Below are 18,948 nucleotides of genomic sequence, written 5' to 3' on the forward strand. Positions count from 1 at the left end.
GCATGTCTTTGGAATGTGGGAGGAAACAGGAGTTCCCGGGGAAAGCCCACGCAGTCCCAGGGAATGTCTAAAACTCCCAAAGTCAGCACCCGTAGTCAGGATCAAACCCGGTTCCCTGGCGCTGTAAGGCAGCATTTCCACCGCTGCGCCACCGTGCCGCTCAAGTTCTCAGTGTTCTTCCTATTTCCCAAACGAAGCGCTGGTTTGTAGATTAATTGGCTGCTGTAAAACTACGTCTGGTGTGTATTCGAGATTGTGTAGGGATTTGATGTGAAAGTGGGTGAATAAAGTAAGATTAGAGGGGGATTAGTTTAATTGGGTGTTTGATGGATAGTGCGGATACAGAGGCCCCAAGGACGGTTTCTGTGATCCTATGCAATGATCGATCTTGGTTAGCTCCTCATCGAGGGCACCTTGATTAAGCAAGAACATGGTCTCGTCCAAGATATGGAAGCTTTTGTTATAGATTTTATAGCAGAGAATTTAGATGATTATCAGGGAATGGTTTTGCAAAATGAAAATGATGTTTGACCAACTTATTGGAATTCTTTGAAGTTATAACATGTGTTGTGGATAAATGAGAATCAATGAATATACTGTGCTGGGATTATCAGAAGGTCTTAAATAAGGTATCAGATCAAAGGTTATTGTAGAAAATAACAGCTCATGGTGGAAGAAATAACATATCAAATGGATTGACATTTGGCAAAGTAACAGGAAATAGGGAGGAAGTAGAAATGGTCCGAAGATAGACACAAAATGCTGGAGTAACTCAGCGGGACAGGCAGCATCTCTGGAGAGAAGGAATGGGTGCGTTTTGAGTCGAAACCCATCTGAAGAAGGGTCTCGACTTGAAACGTCACCCATTCCTTCTCTCCAGAGATGTTGCCAGTCCCGCTGAGTTACTCCAACATTTTGTGTCTATCTTCGGTTTAAACCAGCATCTGCAGTTCCTTCCTAAGCATAAATGGTCCTCTTTCCAGCTGGCAAGAGTGGTGTGCCATAGCTATTAGCAAAGGGGTCTCAACTTTTACAATTTATATAAAAGAATGAATGAAGGTTTGGCCACTACATCTGCTGACGATGCAAATAGAAAGCAAAATCACTTGTGAAGGTGACATAAGGAGGCTAGAAAGGGACACAGAATGATGAAGTGAGTGACCAGAAATATGGCAAATGGAATATAACGTGAGGCGCCATGGTGGCGCAGCGGTTGAGTTGCTGCCTTACAGCGCCAGAGACCCGGGTTCGATCCTGACTACAGGAGCTGTCTTTTTTGTACCATGTGGGTTTTCCCTGGGATGCCCTGGTTTCCTTCCCACACTCCAAAGACGTGCACGTTTGTAGGTTAATTGGCTTTGGTAAAGATTGTACATTGTCCTGAGTTTGTAGGATAGTGTTAGTGTACGGGGATCGCTGGTCGGCGCGGACTCGGTTGGCCGAAGGGCCTGCTTCCTCGTTGTATCTCTGAACTAAACTAAACTAATATGTGGAAAAAGTCCACATTACAAAGAAAAAAAAATGTTGAAGCATACTTTGTCAACTGTGAGAAACTGAAGAGTTCTGAGATGTGGAAGGATCTGGGTACCCTCGTGTTTGATTGGCAAAGGGTTAATAAGTAGGTGCAACTAATTAATTATCAAGATAGACACAAGTTGCTAGAGTAACTCAGCGGGACAGGCAGCATCTCTGGAGAGAAGGAATGGGTGATGTTTCGGGTCGAGACCCTTCTTTACTACATAAATTAATTATCAAATTTAACTCGTTTATTGCTTAATGTTAGAGGAATCAATTCAAAAGTACTTCAGTCCTGAAATACTGGACTCATCAATCACTCTTCAGTAACCATCAAAGCAGTGATAGAGTTGCTGCCGTTCAGCGCCAGAGACCCGGGTTCAATCCTGACCAGAGGTGCTGTCTGTATGGAGTGTGTATTTTCTACCTGTGATCGAGTGGGTTTCCTTTGGGTGCTTCGGTTTCCTCCTACATTCTAAAGACGTGCAGGTTTGTAGGGTTAATTGGCTTCTGTAAAATTGTCCCTAGAGTATCAGATAGAACTAGTGTACTGGTGATCGATGGTCAGCTCAAACTCAGTGGGCCAAAGATCCTGTTTCTGCGCTATATCTCTAAACCAAACCTCCGTGTGCAGTGTCCATGTCCTTACTTAAGGATGGATGCAACCACATTTGAAGCCGTGCAGTATTACTAGATGATGCCCAAGTGGGTCGGGTGAAGCCTGTGATAAGGAGATAAGAATGGACAGGCTCGGCTTCAACCTGTTGGAATGTAAAAGACTGAGAGGGGATTTGATTGAAAACTACACAATCCTGATGAGTCTTGACAGGGCGAAACGAGGAAAGGTGTTTCTTCTTGTAGGGCAGTGTACAGCTAGGTGCCACTGATTAAAAAATGAGATTGCCTATTTATGATGGGAATTGGACTTTACTTTCAGAGAGTCTTGTGTCGAAAGGTAGTGGAGGAAGGAAGTAGGTCCTAGATAGGGTAGAGATCTTATAGAAACATATAAAATTATAAAAGGACTGGACAAGCTAGATGCAGAAAAAAGGTGTCCAATTTTGGGCAAGTCCAGAACCAGGGGCCACAGTCTTAGAATAAAGGGGAGGCCATTTAAAACTGAGGTGAGAAGGAACTTTTTCACCCAGAGAGTTGTGAATTTGTGGAATTCTCTGCCACAGAGGGCAGTGGAAGCCAAATCACTGGATAGATTTAAGAGAGAGTTAGATAGAGCTCTAGGGGCTAGTGAAATCAAGGGATATGGGGAGAAGGCAAGGACGGGTTATTGATTGTGGACGATCAGCCAAGATACCTGGCTCCTTGCCTTTATTTCGGGCCTCTACCGACGCGCCACAAAGTATTTAATAAGGTATGCCACAGTTGTAGAGAGATAATTTTTAGTTGAATTGATTGTCACGCGTGCTGAGGTACAGTGAAAAGCTTTTGTTGCGTGCTAACCAGTCAGTAGAAAGACTTGATTACAATCGAGCCATTTTGCAATGTACAGATACATGATAAGGGAATAACATTTAGTGCAAGGTAAAGCCAGTAAAGTCCGATCAAAGATAGTCCGAGGGTCACCAATGTGGTAGATAGTATTTCTATGTAGTTTTAAGAGAAACAAGCTTGGTATCATGTTTGTCACAAATATTGTGGGCTGAAGGGCCTGTTCCAGTTCCTTGAGCTATATTCTATGTTCTATATAAGTCTTACTCTGTTTAGTTTAGTTTAGTTTAGAGATACAGCGCGGAAACAGGCCCTTCGGCCCACCGGGTCCGCGCCGACCAGCGATCCCCGCACATTAACACTATCCTACACATATTAGGGACAATTTTTCTACACATACGCCAAGCCAATTAACCTACAAACCTACAAAAGTCTTTGGAATGTGGGAGGAAACAAAAGATCTTGGAGGAAACCCATGCAGGTCACGGGAAGAACATACAAACTCCATACAGACAGCACCCATAGTTGGGATCGAACCCAGGTCTCTGGTGCTGCAAGCCCTGTCAGGCAGCAACTCTACCACTGCACCACTGTTGCCTGAGCTAAATCTAGCTAACTCCACACAGCCAACGAAACAACTAACATCTTTTGAACTTCATGGTTTAGTACTTTCCAACATCTATCCAAAATTGAATTCCTTAACTGCTAAATTTTTGCTCCTGCTGTTTCAATTATTTTATTTTATTTCAATTAGGATAACAAAGAGAGGAGCTGATAATGATAATAATGTCAAGCATATTTAGATGCTTGTGAGTGGCAGATAATTAATTCAACATTAATTTAAATTAAATACAGCAGAGCATTATTGTCAGACAAAGGAATGGTATGGTACAATTATTACATTTTAGATTAATTGTTAAGATTATTGAAAAGAGAACAATCTTTGGACATGGTGCATTGATAGAAAAAAATATTCAGTAACTTTATTCTAAGTCTGTGTAGGAACGGCAGATGCTGGTTTAAACCGAAGATAGACACAAAATGCTGGAGTAACTCAGCGGGACAGGCAGCATCTCTGGAGAGAAGGAACGGGTGACGTTGCCGGTCTAGCCTGAAGATCAGTCTGAAGAAGGGTCTCGACCCGAAATGTCACCCATTCCTTCTCTCCAGAGATGCTGCCTGGCCCACTGAGTTACTCCAACATTTTGTGTTTAATCTAAGTCCCTTCCATTGACTCCATTTATACCTCACACTGCCTCGGCAAGGCCAGCAGCATAATCAAGGACGTCGCACCCTCGCCACTCCCTCTTCTCCCCTCTCCCGTCCGGCAAAATTGTGGAAGCGCACACCTCCAGATTCAGGGACAGCTTCTTCCCAGTTTTTATCAGGCAACTGAATCATCCTACCACAATCAGAGAGCAGTCCTGAGCTACAATCTACCTCATTGGTGACCCTCGGACTATCTTTGATTAAACTTTGCTGGCTTTACATTGCTCTAAACGTTATTCCCTTGTCATGTATCTACACACCATAAATGGCACAAATGTAATCGTATATTGTCTTTCCGCAGACTGGATAGCACAAGGAAAAGATATTTTTAAGGCAAAGATAGATAGATTCTTGATTAGTACGGGTTTCAGGGGTTATGGGGAGAAGGTAGGGCAATGGGGTTAGGAGGGAGAGATAGATCAGCCATGATTGAATGGCGGAGTAGACTTGATGGGCCGAATGGCCTAATTCTTCTCCTATCACTTATGAACATGACTCTATTTCTATCATCTGTTCAACACGTGTTGTTTTCACTGCCCAAGAGGAAATCAGGAACAGTTAATAATGGCCAGCTCTATCGTGGTATCTTCATCCTGTGAATGAATAAATTAATCTCAACTGCCAGGCAGGCAGTTTGTTATTTTTTTAGATTATGGAGAGGAGAGTTATTTTTAACCATGAAATCAAACCTGATTTGTCAAACGTTCCTTGCATCCCCATGCATCCATGGAAGATGACAAGTTTGATTTCAGAATCAGAATTGATGAAGGATTCGACAGCTATATCTGGCAGCAGTCAGTGTCCATTTAATTTAATCATTCAATAATCACTCTCTTTCATGATAAATCAATATTAATTATTCATAAAATGTAATAACCATGAATCTCTTCAGATGTCGGAGACTTCTCTTGTTCCTTTTGAAGCTCCCTGAAGTTTTGTGTCCATCACCTGTACAGACGGTCTGCTTCACAAGTCGATTACTATTTTGCTGTAGAAACTTTGCCACAGCTGTGTCTTTCACTTTTGGTTCCTTTTCATCTTGAGGAGTTAGTGCACGCACACCTCCAGGTTCAGGGCCAGTTTCTTCCAGCCCACACCATCAGGCAAAAACATCTTCACTTCCACGAACTCTGGCTACACCTCACGCCTCGGCAAGGCCAGCAGCCGAACCAAGGATCAGTCGCATCCCCCCCCCCCCCCCCCCCCCCCACGTCACTCCCTCTTCTCCCCTCTCCCATCAGATCGAGAGACACAGAAGTGTGAAAACGCACACCTCCAGATTCAGGGACGGTTTCTTCCCAGCAGGCAACTGGACCATCCGATCAACAACTAGAGTGCAGATGCTGATACAAATCAAAGGCATTTATTCACAAAATGCTGGAGTAACTCAGCAGGTCAGGCAGCATCTCAGGAGAGAAGGAATGGGTGACGTTTCGGGTCGAGACCCTTCTTCAGACTGATGTCAGGGGGGCGGGACAAAGGAAGGATATAGGTGGAGACAGGAAGATAGAGGGAGATCTGGGAAGGAGGAGGGGAAGAGAGGGACAGACACCTCATATTTCGCCTGGGCAGCTTGCAGCCCAGCGGTATGAACATCGACTTCTCCAACTTTAGATAGTTCCTCTGTCCCTCCCGCCTGAACTATGGAGAGAGGTAGAGCAGGTTAGGACTCTATTTCTTGAAGCGCAGGAGGGTGAGAGTCTCTTGCCCAGAGCCCGGGAAATCGAGAACCAGAGGGCATAGGTTTAAGGTGGGGGGGGAAAGATTTAATAGGAACCTGATGGGTAACTCTTTCACACAAAGGGTGGTAGGTGTATGAAACGAGCTGCTGGAGGAAGTAGTTGAGCCAGGTACTATCCAATGTTTAAGAAACATTTAGAAGGGTACATGGATAGGACAGGTTTGGAGGGATATGGACCAATCGCAGGCAGGTGGGACTATTTCACTGCACATTTTTATGTGTATGTGACAAATAAACTTGACTTGACTTGACTTGACTAGTGCAGCTGGGATATGTTAGCCAGTGTGTAAGAAAATAACTGCAGATGCTGGTACAAATCGAAGGTATTTATTCACAAAATGCTGGAGTAACTCAGCAGGTCAGGCAGCATCTCAGGAGAGAATTAACGGGTGACGTTTCGGGTCGATACCCTTCTTCAGACCAGTGTGGGCAAGTTGGGCCAAAGGGCCTGTTTCCACGCTGGAAGACTCTGTGACTCTATAGTTCAATAGTTTGTAGTGTTTAATAGCCTGATGGCTGTAAAGAAGAAGCTGCTGCTGAACCTGGACATTAGTTTTCAGGTTCCTGTACCTTCTTCCCGATGGCAGGGGTGAAATGAGAGCGTGGCCAGGTCTCTTTGTGGGTCTCTGACAATGCTGGCTGCCTTTTTGAGGCAGCGACCCCTGTAGGTACCTTCGATGGTGGAGAGATGATGGACCAGGCAGTGTTCACCATTTTCGTCAATCTTCTTTGTCCCCATGCATTCGAGTTGCTGAGCCAGGCCTTAATGCAACCCGTCAATATGCTCCCTACAGTACACCTGTATTGTACTACGGTCAATAAACAATCCTGATTCTTTTATGAAGATTACAATATTGCACTCACCATTGCCGACCTAAATCTTTTACAAGCTCCACACCTGTGGGATTCTCCACCACAGAAGGCAGTGGAGGCTAATTCAATGGATGGTTTCAAGAGAGAGTTAGATTTAGCTCTTTGGGCTAAAGGAATCAAGGGATTTGGGGAGAAAAGCAGGAACGGGGTACTGATTTTAGATGATCAGCCATGATCATTTTGAATTACGGTGCTGGCTCAAAGGGCCAAATGGCCTACTCCTGCACCTGTTTCCACATCTGCTAACTGGAACTTGTCAGAAGCAAAGGGTTTTAACATATTTTTGGAATCAATGGATGGTAAAAAAAAAAAGCTTTTTCACCGTCGACTGATCATGTTGCCGCAGAAACTGAAAAATATAATGTGTGCTGGAATATTTCTACACGTTGAATCAGGCATAGAATAATAATGACCATGGATCCTATGCTTTGCAATCCAAATTAAAGCATACAGTTGTTGCCAGATGTGTAGCTACTTCATTGCAAGTGCTAACCTATAAACTGTTCTAAATGCCCTTTGTTTTAGGGCCTTGCAAAAATGCCCAGCGTATTGTGGGATAACAATAACACTGGGCTACAAATTATGGTGGACTTCCACTTTCAGAACTCCTAAAGGGTGGCACGGTGGCACAGCGATGGTGTTGCTGCCTCACAGCGCCAGAGCCCGTGTTCAATCCTGACGACAGGCGCTTGGCTGTACAGAGTTTGTACGTGACCTGCGTGGGTTTTCTCCGAGATCTTCAGTTTCCTCCCGCACTCCAAAGGCGTACAGGTTTGTAGGTTAATTGACTTGATATAGATGTAAATTGTCCACAGTGTGCGTAGGATAGCATTAATGTGCGGGGATCGCTGGTCGGTGCAGACTCGGTGGGCTGAAGGGCCTGTTTCCGCACTGTATCTCTAAACTAAGCTAAATTTGTGGGTTCTGTGAGCATACATTAGCAAAACACTTCATAAGTCAATAGACAATAGACAATAAACAATAGGTGCAGGAGTAGGCCATTCAGCCCTTCGAGCCAGCACCGCCATTCAATGCGATCATGGCTGATCACTCTCAATCAGTACCCCGTTCCTGCCTTCTCCCCATACCCCCTCACTCCGCTATCCTTAAGAGCTCTATCCAGCTCTCTCTTGAAAGCATCCAACAAACTGGCCTCCACTGCCTTCTGAGGCAGAGAATTCCACACCTTCACCACTCTCTGACTGGACACCATTTTTTTTTTTTTTTAATCAAAAAATACTTTATTCAAGTAATAAATATCATTTACAAAACATCATTTTTAAACAAACCCATCCGACATTTCCGGAGGTTACATATTCAATACAGGCATTTACTTAGACATTTACATACATTTACATACATATCCCTTATTTGGAGGGGCGTCTCTCTCCCACCCATTAATTTGGACTGCACTACAGATATCAGAGTAGAGCAGTTGTATCCACTTCCTGATTCCCTCCCCAAAGCCCATTTTGGAGAGCACGTCCCTCATGTACGTGTGCGATATCCTGTCGAAGGCCTTCTCCTGGTCCCCCACTGGACACCATGCGAATGAGAAGCAATGCTGGAGGTTTCGTTGCAGGTGTACAGGGTGTTAGTGGGGCCAGTTGAGGAATCCAGTCTCACTGTACAGCAATATGGAGCATCCCTTTTATTGTACTTACCTACAGCCTGTTTGCAGTCTGCAGCCTGCAAATATCATCTAAGAAAGTGAAAGTCTTTTTTTAAACTTTGAAAGTGAAACAAGATATATATTTTTTTTATAGTGAGGATCCCTCAATGGATTGGTGCCCCCCAGTTTGTCACTCGGGCAAAACGTATCACTGATTTAGCAGACAAACAATTGGTGAAATCCAATTACAAGGCATTTATAGTTTAGTTTGGTTTAGTTTAAAGATACAGCGCGGAAACAGGCCCTTCGGCCCACCGAGTCTGCTCCGACCAGCGATCCCCGCTTACTGACAGTACCCTACACACGCAAGGAACAATTCTACATTTTATATCAAGCCAACTGAGCTACAAACCTGGAGTCGGGATCGAACCCGAGTCTCTGGTGCTGTGAAGCCACAACTCTATCTCTGCGCCACTGTGCCGCCCAAATGGTCTGATTTTGGTATTTTAACACAAATTGTCGAAAAATGCAGAACTATCAGATTTAAATAAAGCGCAAAGGAAATGTAAGGAAATATATTAAGCAGAAGGTTCCAGAGATGATTAGGGAAGGATGATGGTGCAGCGGTAGAGTTGCTGCTTTACAGCGCCAGAGACCCGGGTTCGATCCTGACTACGGGTCCTCTCTGTACGCCGTTTGTACGTTCTCCCTGTGATCGTGTGTGCTCCAGTTTCCTCCCACATTCCAAAGATCTACAGGTTTATAGGTTAATTAGCTTCGGTAAAATTGTGCATAGTGTGTAGGATAGAACGAGTGCATGGGCCGATCGTTGGTCAAGGCAGAATCAGTGGGATGAAGGGTTTGTTTCCACTCTGTACCCTAAAGTCTATAAATCCCTCTGAATTGAATTGATAGCATTGTAACTACAAAGTCTATGCCCTCTGGTTCTCAATTCCCCCGCTCAGGATAAGAGACAGTACGTCTAATCCTCTCGCGATTTTAAACACCTCGATAAGATCCACACATACTGCCTGACCATCCCTGCATCTCCAGTGTATTCTGTTTTTATTTTAAATTTCCGACAACTGCAGTATTTTTGCTCGTTTGCTTATTGGAATAATGTCATATGCGCGGAAGGTAAAGAAAGCAGCAGCAGTTTAGGTTGAAAATACTTTTATTTTGTTTCACGTGGAGAAATTCAAAGAACACTTAACATTACTTAATGAAATCTATGATATAAAAATAAACATTTAGTACCTGTCTGACAGAATGTATTTCCTTACTTGTTTTAACTATGAAGGTTGTACAACTGTGTTGCACACTATTGGTTTAGTACAAAAGACAAAGGCAATGGCAATAAAGGCAAAGTCTTTGAGTATGTACAGGCTCTATGCATACCCATATATACAAGGGGGGGCTAGCATGGTTGGGGCACTGAGAGAACAAAGAGGGACCATTGAGGACTGTAATTAATACTTTGTAACTTTGTTGGTGCCCTATACATAGTGACTCTTTGCATACCTTGTGTATGGTAGGCAGAAGGAAAGATTTCATTCTGACATGTCACATGTGATAATAAAGTATCAATATAAGCCAGAAAGATTCAGGCTGGTTTTGTTGTTCTTTGTTCTCCATCATGTCAGAGGTTGGTGTGTTCCTGGAGAAGGGTCCCAACCCGAAACCTCACCTATCCACGTACTCCAGGGATGCTGCCCGACCTGCTGAGTTACTCCAGCGTTTCGAGACTTGCTTTGTTAGTCCGTTAAAATTCATCTGAATATCCCATGCTGGCAAATGACACCTTTAAAATCAGCCAGAGCACCTAACTTCATAAGTTCTTAAGTGATAGGAGCATAATTAGGCTATTTGGCCCATCAAGTCTGCTCTGCCATTCAATCATGGCTGATCTTTCCCTCTGAGCCCCATTCTCCTGCCTTCTCCACATAACCCCTGACACCCGTACCTAGTCAGAATTATTATTCAATAGCTGCTGGATGGATGCAAGAATGGTTGATCACATTCAGGTCACTCTAAGTAGTTAAAGATCTGCAAAAATATGTCAACATTTTACTTCAACAGCGGCTTCTAGCATCCATAGAACTGGACTTCAAGAGTTCTTTCTGGAGATTTCCGGAAAATCCAAAATAATTATTACACGAAAAAATATATCAATTCCTCGTGTGATTTTATGTGATGGTTTGTGTTAAAATGGGATACTTTGTAACTCTGACAGTGCCCTTTACATGGCAACTCTCTGCATAGCTTGGGTATGCAAAACAAAGAATTTCACTTTGACTTATCACATGTGACGATAAAGTATCATTCATTCATTCATTTTTCTTTTAACTTTACAACTAACTTTGTGTTTTTTTTAACACTTTTTCGGAACAACAACTGACCTGCCTGAGATGAAAAATGCAAAAGCAAAATCTTGCCAAACCTCTAATGTTCAACCAAATAATTTCAATGCATTAATCAAACAAAAAACACTGTATCATCAAACTTCACACTTTGGATGAAAGGCTGTCACGATTACAAAAGAAAGAGAACACGATTATTGGTGAATCACACACATTTTAAACAACCAAAATTTTAGACTTCAAAGAAAATCAGGAAATGTATCAAGTGTGTTTCATAGAAACAAATATTCTTTAAAAAATCACTGTAGCAGTTATCATAAGTGTCAGCTTCCTATGCATTATCATATTTCAGGACTCTTTACATGTTAATTGACAAGATACCCTTTCTTTGATTGTCGTAAGTACTAGAAGGGAGTACTGGTAGAATTTTTTCTTGATCATAAATACTTGCACTAATTTATTCTAATCTCTAATATTTCTCAATGATATTCAAGGGAGAGTCATTGTGAAAATCTAGAAGCTTGATGTTGTTGATAGCTTCGGCTCATAATGAAATGTTACTTTGTCTGAAGAAGGGTCTCGACCTGAAACGTCTCCCATTCCTTCTCTCTAGAGATGCTGCCTGTCCCTCTGAGATACCCCAGCTTTTTGTATCTATCTTCGCTATCTTTGAGTTCAGTTTATTGTTGTGGGTACCGAGGTACAGTGAAAAGCTTTTGTTGCGTGCTAACCAGTCAGCGGAAAGACAATACATGAGTACAATCGAACCGTCCACCGTGTAGAGATACATGATAAAGGGATATGTTGCTGTATCGGTAGAGGTTTAACAGTAAGGAGCGGTTGTAATTGTGTGATTGCAGATCCACTTCTAGCTACACAAAGAGTTGCCTGGGTTGGGCGCCATCTTGCATTGAGCATCTATGTATCTATGTATTCAATTAAACGTCTCGAATGGTCACCATCTTGTCATGGTGGAGATGCTTGGGTGTGCCTGAGATCCTGAGAGCTAAACAGTCTGGAGCTGTGCTCCAGACAGGGTCACCCATGGTGGGCATGTCAATGGAGACATTACCGAACAAAGAGCCCCCCCAAGAAAAAGACCTCAACGGCAGAGGATGGAGCCTGGTCAACAAGTGGAGCTCAAGTGGACGGCCGAGAGGGCGGATGAAAGCTGCAGCCGGGAGAGACTCCCAACCGTGGTGGAGTCCATGCCGTTGGACCCGGGTCTGTCTCTGTCAAAGGCTGTCCGTGCACCAGTCTCCTCGCGGAGAGACATAATGTCTGTGGCTCCAGTATTGGCCTCTTCCGCCATCTCAAGACCCACCGAGTGGACCCACCGCGGAGAACAATCATACTCGGCTTTGAGCGATCACCGATGATTCAAGTAAATCACTGAGTGACCACATAAGAACTAGAGTCATAAATTCATGGAGTCTTACAGTGTGGAAACAGGTCCTTTGGCCTAACTTGCTCACATGTTCCATCTACAGTAGTCCCACCTGCCTGCATTTGGCCCATATCTCTCCAAACCTATCCTATCCATGTTCCTGCCTAAATGTTTCTTAAACATTGCGATAGTACCTGCCTCAACTACACTCCTCTGGCAGCTCATTCCATTTACCTACAACCCTTTGCATGAAAAAGTTACCCCTCAGGTTCCTACTATGTCCTCTGGTTCTTGATTCACCTACTCTGGGCAGCAGGCTACCCAATCTATTTTGTACACCTCTATAAGATTGCTCCTCATCCTCCTGCACTCCAAGGAATAGAGCCCTAGCCTGCTCAACCTCTCCCTGTAGCTCAGGCCCTCGAACTCTGCTGAATGTCATTGAAAACTAACTCATGCTCTCTTGTGATGGGATCAGGAACATTTCATTAAATTGGCCATTTGCACCTACATTATTGTTATTGAGAGAAGTTGACTGGTTACTCAGTCTTGGCAGTACAGGAGTACATTGGAGGAATGTCATTAGAATCCAATTCACCAAGAAATCAAGGAATAAATTCAAGGTGCCATCTATTCAGAGAAAGTTTTTTGTACACTGTTCATTACTATTCACAGATATTTGGACTGTACCAAAAGGTTTATTCACATATAAAACAGAAAATGCTACAAACATTCAGTAGCACATGTGGAAAGTGAAACAGGGTTCTTGTTTTTATTTTAAAAAATACGCCTTTGAAAATAAAATCCTGAATTTTGGTGTTTACTACCAAACTACAGAGTACTGTGTTTGCTTATCTATTGGGCTGCTGCAAGTAAGAACTTCATTGTTCCATTTTGGGCCATATACGACAGCTCTTCACGGCAGCTGGCCTTGAAACAATATAGAACGTATAGATGTCCCTTCTCAAAAAACAAGTTTGAAGCAAAAATAAATAAATAAGTGAAAAATTAAGATTCCTTTTTTTTCGTAAAGTATACTGATAGAGGACGGAATATATTCTTCAAACTTAGTTTGGAAAGGACTAATTGCATATTAAGCACCTGGTACTCTGAAATTTAAAAAACACTGAAAATGATATTGATGAATAGTGGGTATGACAGTCAATGATCAGCAAAGATGTGTGCAAATTGACTGTTGTAATGTACTTATACATAAAACACTACTGATAAATTCAGTCAAAATTCAGGTTGATATTTTGAAAACACAGGCATCATTCTGCACTCTTCATCATTTGATAATCTTCCTCTTTTACAGTGCCTGCGGAAATGAGGATAATAACAATGTCAGCAAACAAAATTGTACAGTATTCTTAAATTACCATCAGGTTAGTCCATAAACTGTCCAATATTTCTGCAGAAGCTTAGTCTAGTTCAAATATGTGTTCTCAAGCAGAAAGTATGCGATGTATCTGGTCAATGCTTCATCTGAATTGTGCCTCTGGCCACATTTTCTAAGCTGGATCATGAAAGAGAAAAGAAAAGATGGGCGATCAGATCCTTCCTGCACCGTCGGAACCTCACTACCAGCGCACACTGCCCTCGGGACGGCTGCTTTGGAGAGGAGACGGTTTCCCACCTCTTCGCAGAGTGTGGATTTGTGAAGAGAGTCTGGGGAAGGATGCAAGGAACAGCTCTATAACAGAGGACTCTCTGATTTATGGACTGTTCCCAGGGAGAATTTGGAGACGGACATCGAGTGCTGATGGAAGATCATCAACTCGGTGAAAGACGCTCTTTGGTCTTCCCAAAACCTGTTGAGCTCCCAGCAGAGCGAGATGTCCGTGGGGGAATGTTGCCGACTGGCCTGCTGTGGACTGCAGGAGTACGTGCTGAGGGACGCACTGAAGCTCGGTGCAGCCAACGCCAAGGCTCTGTGGGGGAGGACCACAGTCTCTAGGGTCCTTCTGCGGCTGGACATTGAGGGGCAGCGTCCGGTAGAGACGCCCCTCAAACGAAGGAAGGGATATCACCCCAGGGAGGGTCACATGATCATAAGATCTTAAGTGATAGCAGAATTAGGCCATTGAATCATGGCTGATCTATCTCTCCCTCCTAACCCCATTCTCCTGCCTTCTCCCCATAACCTCTGATACCTGTACTAATCAAGAATCCATCTATCTCTGCCTTAAATATATCCATTGACTTGGCCTCCACAGCCTTCTGTGGCAAATAATTCCACAGATTCACCACCCTCTGACTAAAGAAATTCCTCCTCCTCTCCTTCCTAAAAGAACGCCCTTTAATTCTGAGACTATGACCTCTGGTCTTAGACTCTCCCACTAGTGGAAACAACCTCTCCACATCCACTCTATCCAAGCCTTTCACTATTCTGTACGTTTCAATGAGGTCCCCACTCATTCTTCTAAAACTCCAGCGAGTGCAGGCACAGTGCTGACAAACGCTCATTCATAGGTTAACCTACTCGTTCCTGGGATCATTCTTGTAAACCTCGTCTGGACCCTCATCGGAGCCAGCACATCCTTCCTCAGATATGGTGTGCAAAATTGCTCACACTATTCCAAATGCGGCCTTATAGAGTCTCAGCATTACATCCACCGCGAGTGGCAAAGGAGCCGGGAGTAATAGACAATGGACAATAGAAAATAGGTGCAGGAGAAGGCCATTCGGCCCTTCGAGCCAGCACCGCCATTCAATGTGATCATGGCTGATCATTCTCAATCAGTACCCCGTTACTGCCTTCTCCCCATACCCCCTGACTCCGCTATCCTTAAGAGCTCTATCTAGCTCTCTCTTGAATGTATTCAGAGAATTGACCTCCATTGCCCTCTGAGGCAGAGAATTCCACAGATTCACAACTCTCTGACTAAAAAAGTTTTTCCTCATCTCTGTTCTAAGTGGCCTACCCCTTATTCTTAAACTGTGGCCCCTGGTTCTGGACTCCCCCAACATTGGGAACATGTTTCCTGCCTCTAACGTGTCCAACCCCTTAATAATTTTATACGTTTCGATAAGATCCCCTCTCATCCTTCTAAATTCCACTGTATACAAACCTAGTCGCTCCAGTCTTTCAACATATGACAGTCCCGCCATTCCGGGAATTAACCTAGTAAACCTACGCTGCAAGCCTAATGATATTCTGTGAACACTACGATACCACACTAGTCAATGTATGGATAGCCTCCGAGAATGTCGGAAGAATTTTTGCAACGTTCTTGCTTTATCTACAATTTTTATTCCGGATAAAGATTATTTTGATATATTTTATTAAGATGAAAGAGATTGAACTTAGCTCATATTAGCATTCTTGGTCACCATGCAGTTGCATCCACTGAGAAAGTTGCAAAGAGCAGCTATCGCACAGAACGATCACTAGCAAAGCCAATAGCAATTACCACAACAGCTTGCATTTGCAGCTCGACTGCAACATGTGAAATATCATCAGCCCCAAGAATCATTCAACATTAAAAAAAATGAACACTGAACACCAGACATCTAGAATAATAGGAGTAATAAATGATGATGAGTATATGGAACAATAGACAATAGACAATAGGTGCAGGAGGAGGCCATTCGGCCCTTCGAGCCAGCACCGCCATTCAATGAGATCATGGCTGATCATTCTCAATCAGTACCCCGTTCCTGCCTTCTCCCCATACCCCCTGACTCCACTATCCTTAAGAGCTCTATCCAGCTCTCTCTTGAATGCATTCAGAGAATTGGCCTCCACTGCTTTCTGAGGCAGAGAATTCCACAGATTCACAACTCTCTGACTGAAAAAGTTTTTCCTCATCTCAGTTCTAAATAGCCTACCCCTTATTCTTAAACTGTGCCCCCTTGTTCTGGACTCCCCCAACATTGGGAACATGTTTCCTGCCTCTAACCCCTTAAGAATCTTATACGTTTCGATAAGATCTCCTCTCATCCTTCTAAATTCCAGTGTATACAAGCCTAGTCGCTCCAGTCTTTCAACATATGATGGTCCCGCCATTCCGGGAATTAACCTAGTAAACCTACGCTGCACGCCCTCAATAGCAAAGAGCTGCCACAAGACGTGGTTGAGGCAGGGACCATACATTGCCCGTAGGTGTAAGGTGTGGATGCGAATGTGGGATAACTTGGACCTAGTGTGAATGGGCGATCAATGGTCAGCATGGACTTGATGGTCTGAAGAGCCTGGTTGCATGTTGCATCATTCAATCAATCAATCAATCAAGACACACTTGTATGAAAAATGCATTTGGATGGATAAGAATAATATTATTTTCAATCAGTTCAGCCAAGAATTCAGTTTAGCGAAGGATATTTGATACCTTTCTGCTTGTACAATGGGTACAATAAGGGTATTGCTAAACCTTGGTCTTCCTTTTGGTAGGCAGCAATTAAATTCTTCACCTTCCGAAACAATCTCTTATTGACTCCAGCCGCTGTCTATGAATACATGAGAAAAGAAAGAAAAGGAGAATTTAGTAACAAGTAAAGTTCATTGGTTCATTAGTTGTCAGAGCAGAATTCGGCCATTTAGCCCATCCAGTCTACTCTGCCATTCAATCATGGCTGATCTATATTTCCCTCTCAACTCCATTCTCCTGCCTTCTCCTCATAATCCATGACACTCTTATAATCAAGAATCTATCTATCTCTGCCTTAAAAATATCCATTGCCTTCTGTGGCAATGAATTCCACAGATTCACCACCCTCATTTCTACGGAAAGAATCTCTGCAGAAATTCTCATCAAGAAATTCCTCCTCATCTATTTCTACAGGTGCATCCTTTTATTCTAAAGCTATGGCTTCCTCGAAGTAAGCCAAGCTCAGATTAGACCCAGCTATATTCCTCATCTCTCCAAAACTGCAACATTAATACGAGCCATATTTTACATCTCACAAAATTTTGGCCTAATGGTTATTCTACCAAATATCGTTGATGGCCAATGATGGCCTTACTTCATTAGTCGCATCCTACAACGTGTCAATCTCCTGCTCAGACCACATTCATAATGGTTTCAGCTGCACGGAGGCAGAGAGGAAAGCTCTTCAGCGGGTAGTCCATAGAGCTCAGAAGACTATCGGAACACAGCTACCAGCCTTAGACGGCATCTACAACACACGATGCCTCAGAAAAGCCACCAGCATCCACAAAGACTCTTCACACCCCTTCAACAGTCTGTTCGAACTTCTACAATCGGGCAGACGATACAAGGCCTTCTACGCCCGCACCTCCAGACTCAGGAACAGCTTCATCCCCAGGGCCATAGCTGCTACGAACCGGTCCTGCTGAGCCGGATGGTCACATCGCACAGTGAACCGGCACAGACCTACTTGCACTTTATTCTGTTTTAAAACTGTTCTAATTTGTTTCATTGGGTTGTTTAAATGAATACTGACTAGCTAATTGATTTATTGCATCGTAAGGGAGGCGCATTCCCAATCTCGTTGTACCCTGTACAATGACAATAAAGATATATTGTATTGTATAGTATTGTATTATTTCATGCAATTCCACAATTCATGGAGATAATGACACCCATTTCGAGGAGAAAAGTTGACGTCGAATATTCTTTTCATGTACAATTTCTTCGATACATTTGGAAAAGATACAAAAGCTTTAGAACAAATAGAGCACATGTAGATGTATGTACAGATACTTCCAAGAATAATGATATTAGTTTATTTTATGGCGGTGCTGGCTCGAAGGGTCGAATGGCCTACTCCTGCACCTATTGTCTATTGTCTATTGTCCATTGTCTATTGTCTATTGTCTAAAACAGGTGCTTGGGCCCACCGAGTTTTTTTTAATCCTACGCACTAGGGACAATTTGGAGAAGCCAATTAACCTACAAACCTGCACGTCTTTGGAGTGTGGGAGAAAACCGGAGCACCCGGAGAAAACCCATGCGGTCAGAGGGAAAACTTGCACACCCCATACAGACAGCACCCGTGGTCAGGATCCAACCCGAATCCCTGCCACTGTAAGGCAGTATCTCTACCGTTTTGCGGCTGTGCTGCTGGAAATGTTGACCACTATTACAAATTAGCAAAAAAATATATTTTGTTAAGTTAAAGAAGGAAGTGAAAACAATGTAGGAGTCTTGTTCCCACAGGCCATCAGGACTGTCAACTTTGATAACCCCAGAGACTAAATTTTTGTCGACACTTTTTGTGCTATGTTTAGTAACTTATTAACTTTATTTATATGCTGTAACTGTAATTCTTTTTGTGCACAACCCGCAGGCATTGCCACTTTCATTTCACTGCACATCGAGTATGTGTATGTGACAAATAAATTTGACTTGACTTGACTTGAAATTGAAACAGTCAGGATAAAAATGTAATCCTTCTCACACTTCCTGTTTTTACTTCCATTTTTGCTTCATCTTGAACACTGATTGGAAATGATTGGAAATTCCCTGCAAGTTAAAAATTGTTAGCTCGCACACAAAATAAAAGACAAGCAACAATCCCCATGTTATTCACAGAGTTACGTTAACATTGTGATGATCCAGGATCAATAATAAGCTGACAATGATCGGAAAGGCGGAGCAGAAATGGGCTGGTGAAATAAAAATTACTTGCGGCTAATCCTGCAGTTGCAGGGTCACGGAGCGAGATAAAAGATTCCACAGTTAACTGGAACTAAAAAGGAATAAGATGATGGGTAGACACAAAATGCTGGAGTGATTCAACGGGTCAGGCAGCACCTCTGAGGAAAAGGAATAGGTAACGT

General features: G+C 43.2%; 1 protein-coding gene across 1 annotated transcript in view; it reads right to left on the reverse strand.

The window, feature by feature from the left end:
• Window positions 1–9,642: 9,642 nt before the first annotated feature.
• The window catches only part of LOC144600429 (SH2 domain-containing protein 1A-like), a 39,537-nt gene continuing 30,231 nt past the window's right edge, over window positions 9,643–18,948 (reverse strand). The window contains exons 3-4 of the mRNA XM_078412019.1: window positions 16,535–16,652; window positions 9,643–13,521 (exon numbers count right to left, since the gene is read on the reverse strand). Of these exons, the coding sequence (XP_078268145.1) occupies window positions 13,475–13,521; window positions 16,535–16,652 (165 nt within the window). The 3' untranslated portion in view covers window positions 9,643–13,474. The remainder of the gene's footprint in view (window positions 13,522–16,534; window positions 16,653–18,948) is intronic.

This window comes from Rhinoraja longicauda, chromosome 15 (genome assembly GCF_053455715.1).
Source record: "Rhinoraja longicauda isolate Sanriku21f chromosome 15, sRhiLon1.1, whole genome shotgun sequence".
Taxonomy (NCBI): domain Eukaryota; kingdom Metazoa; phylum Chordata; class Chondrichthyes; order Rajiformes; family Arhynchobatidae; genus Rhinoraja; species Rhinoraja longicauda.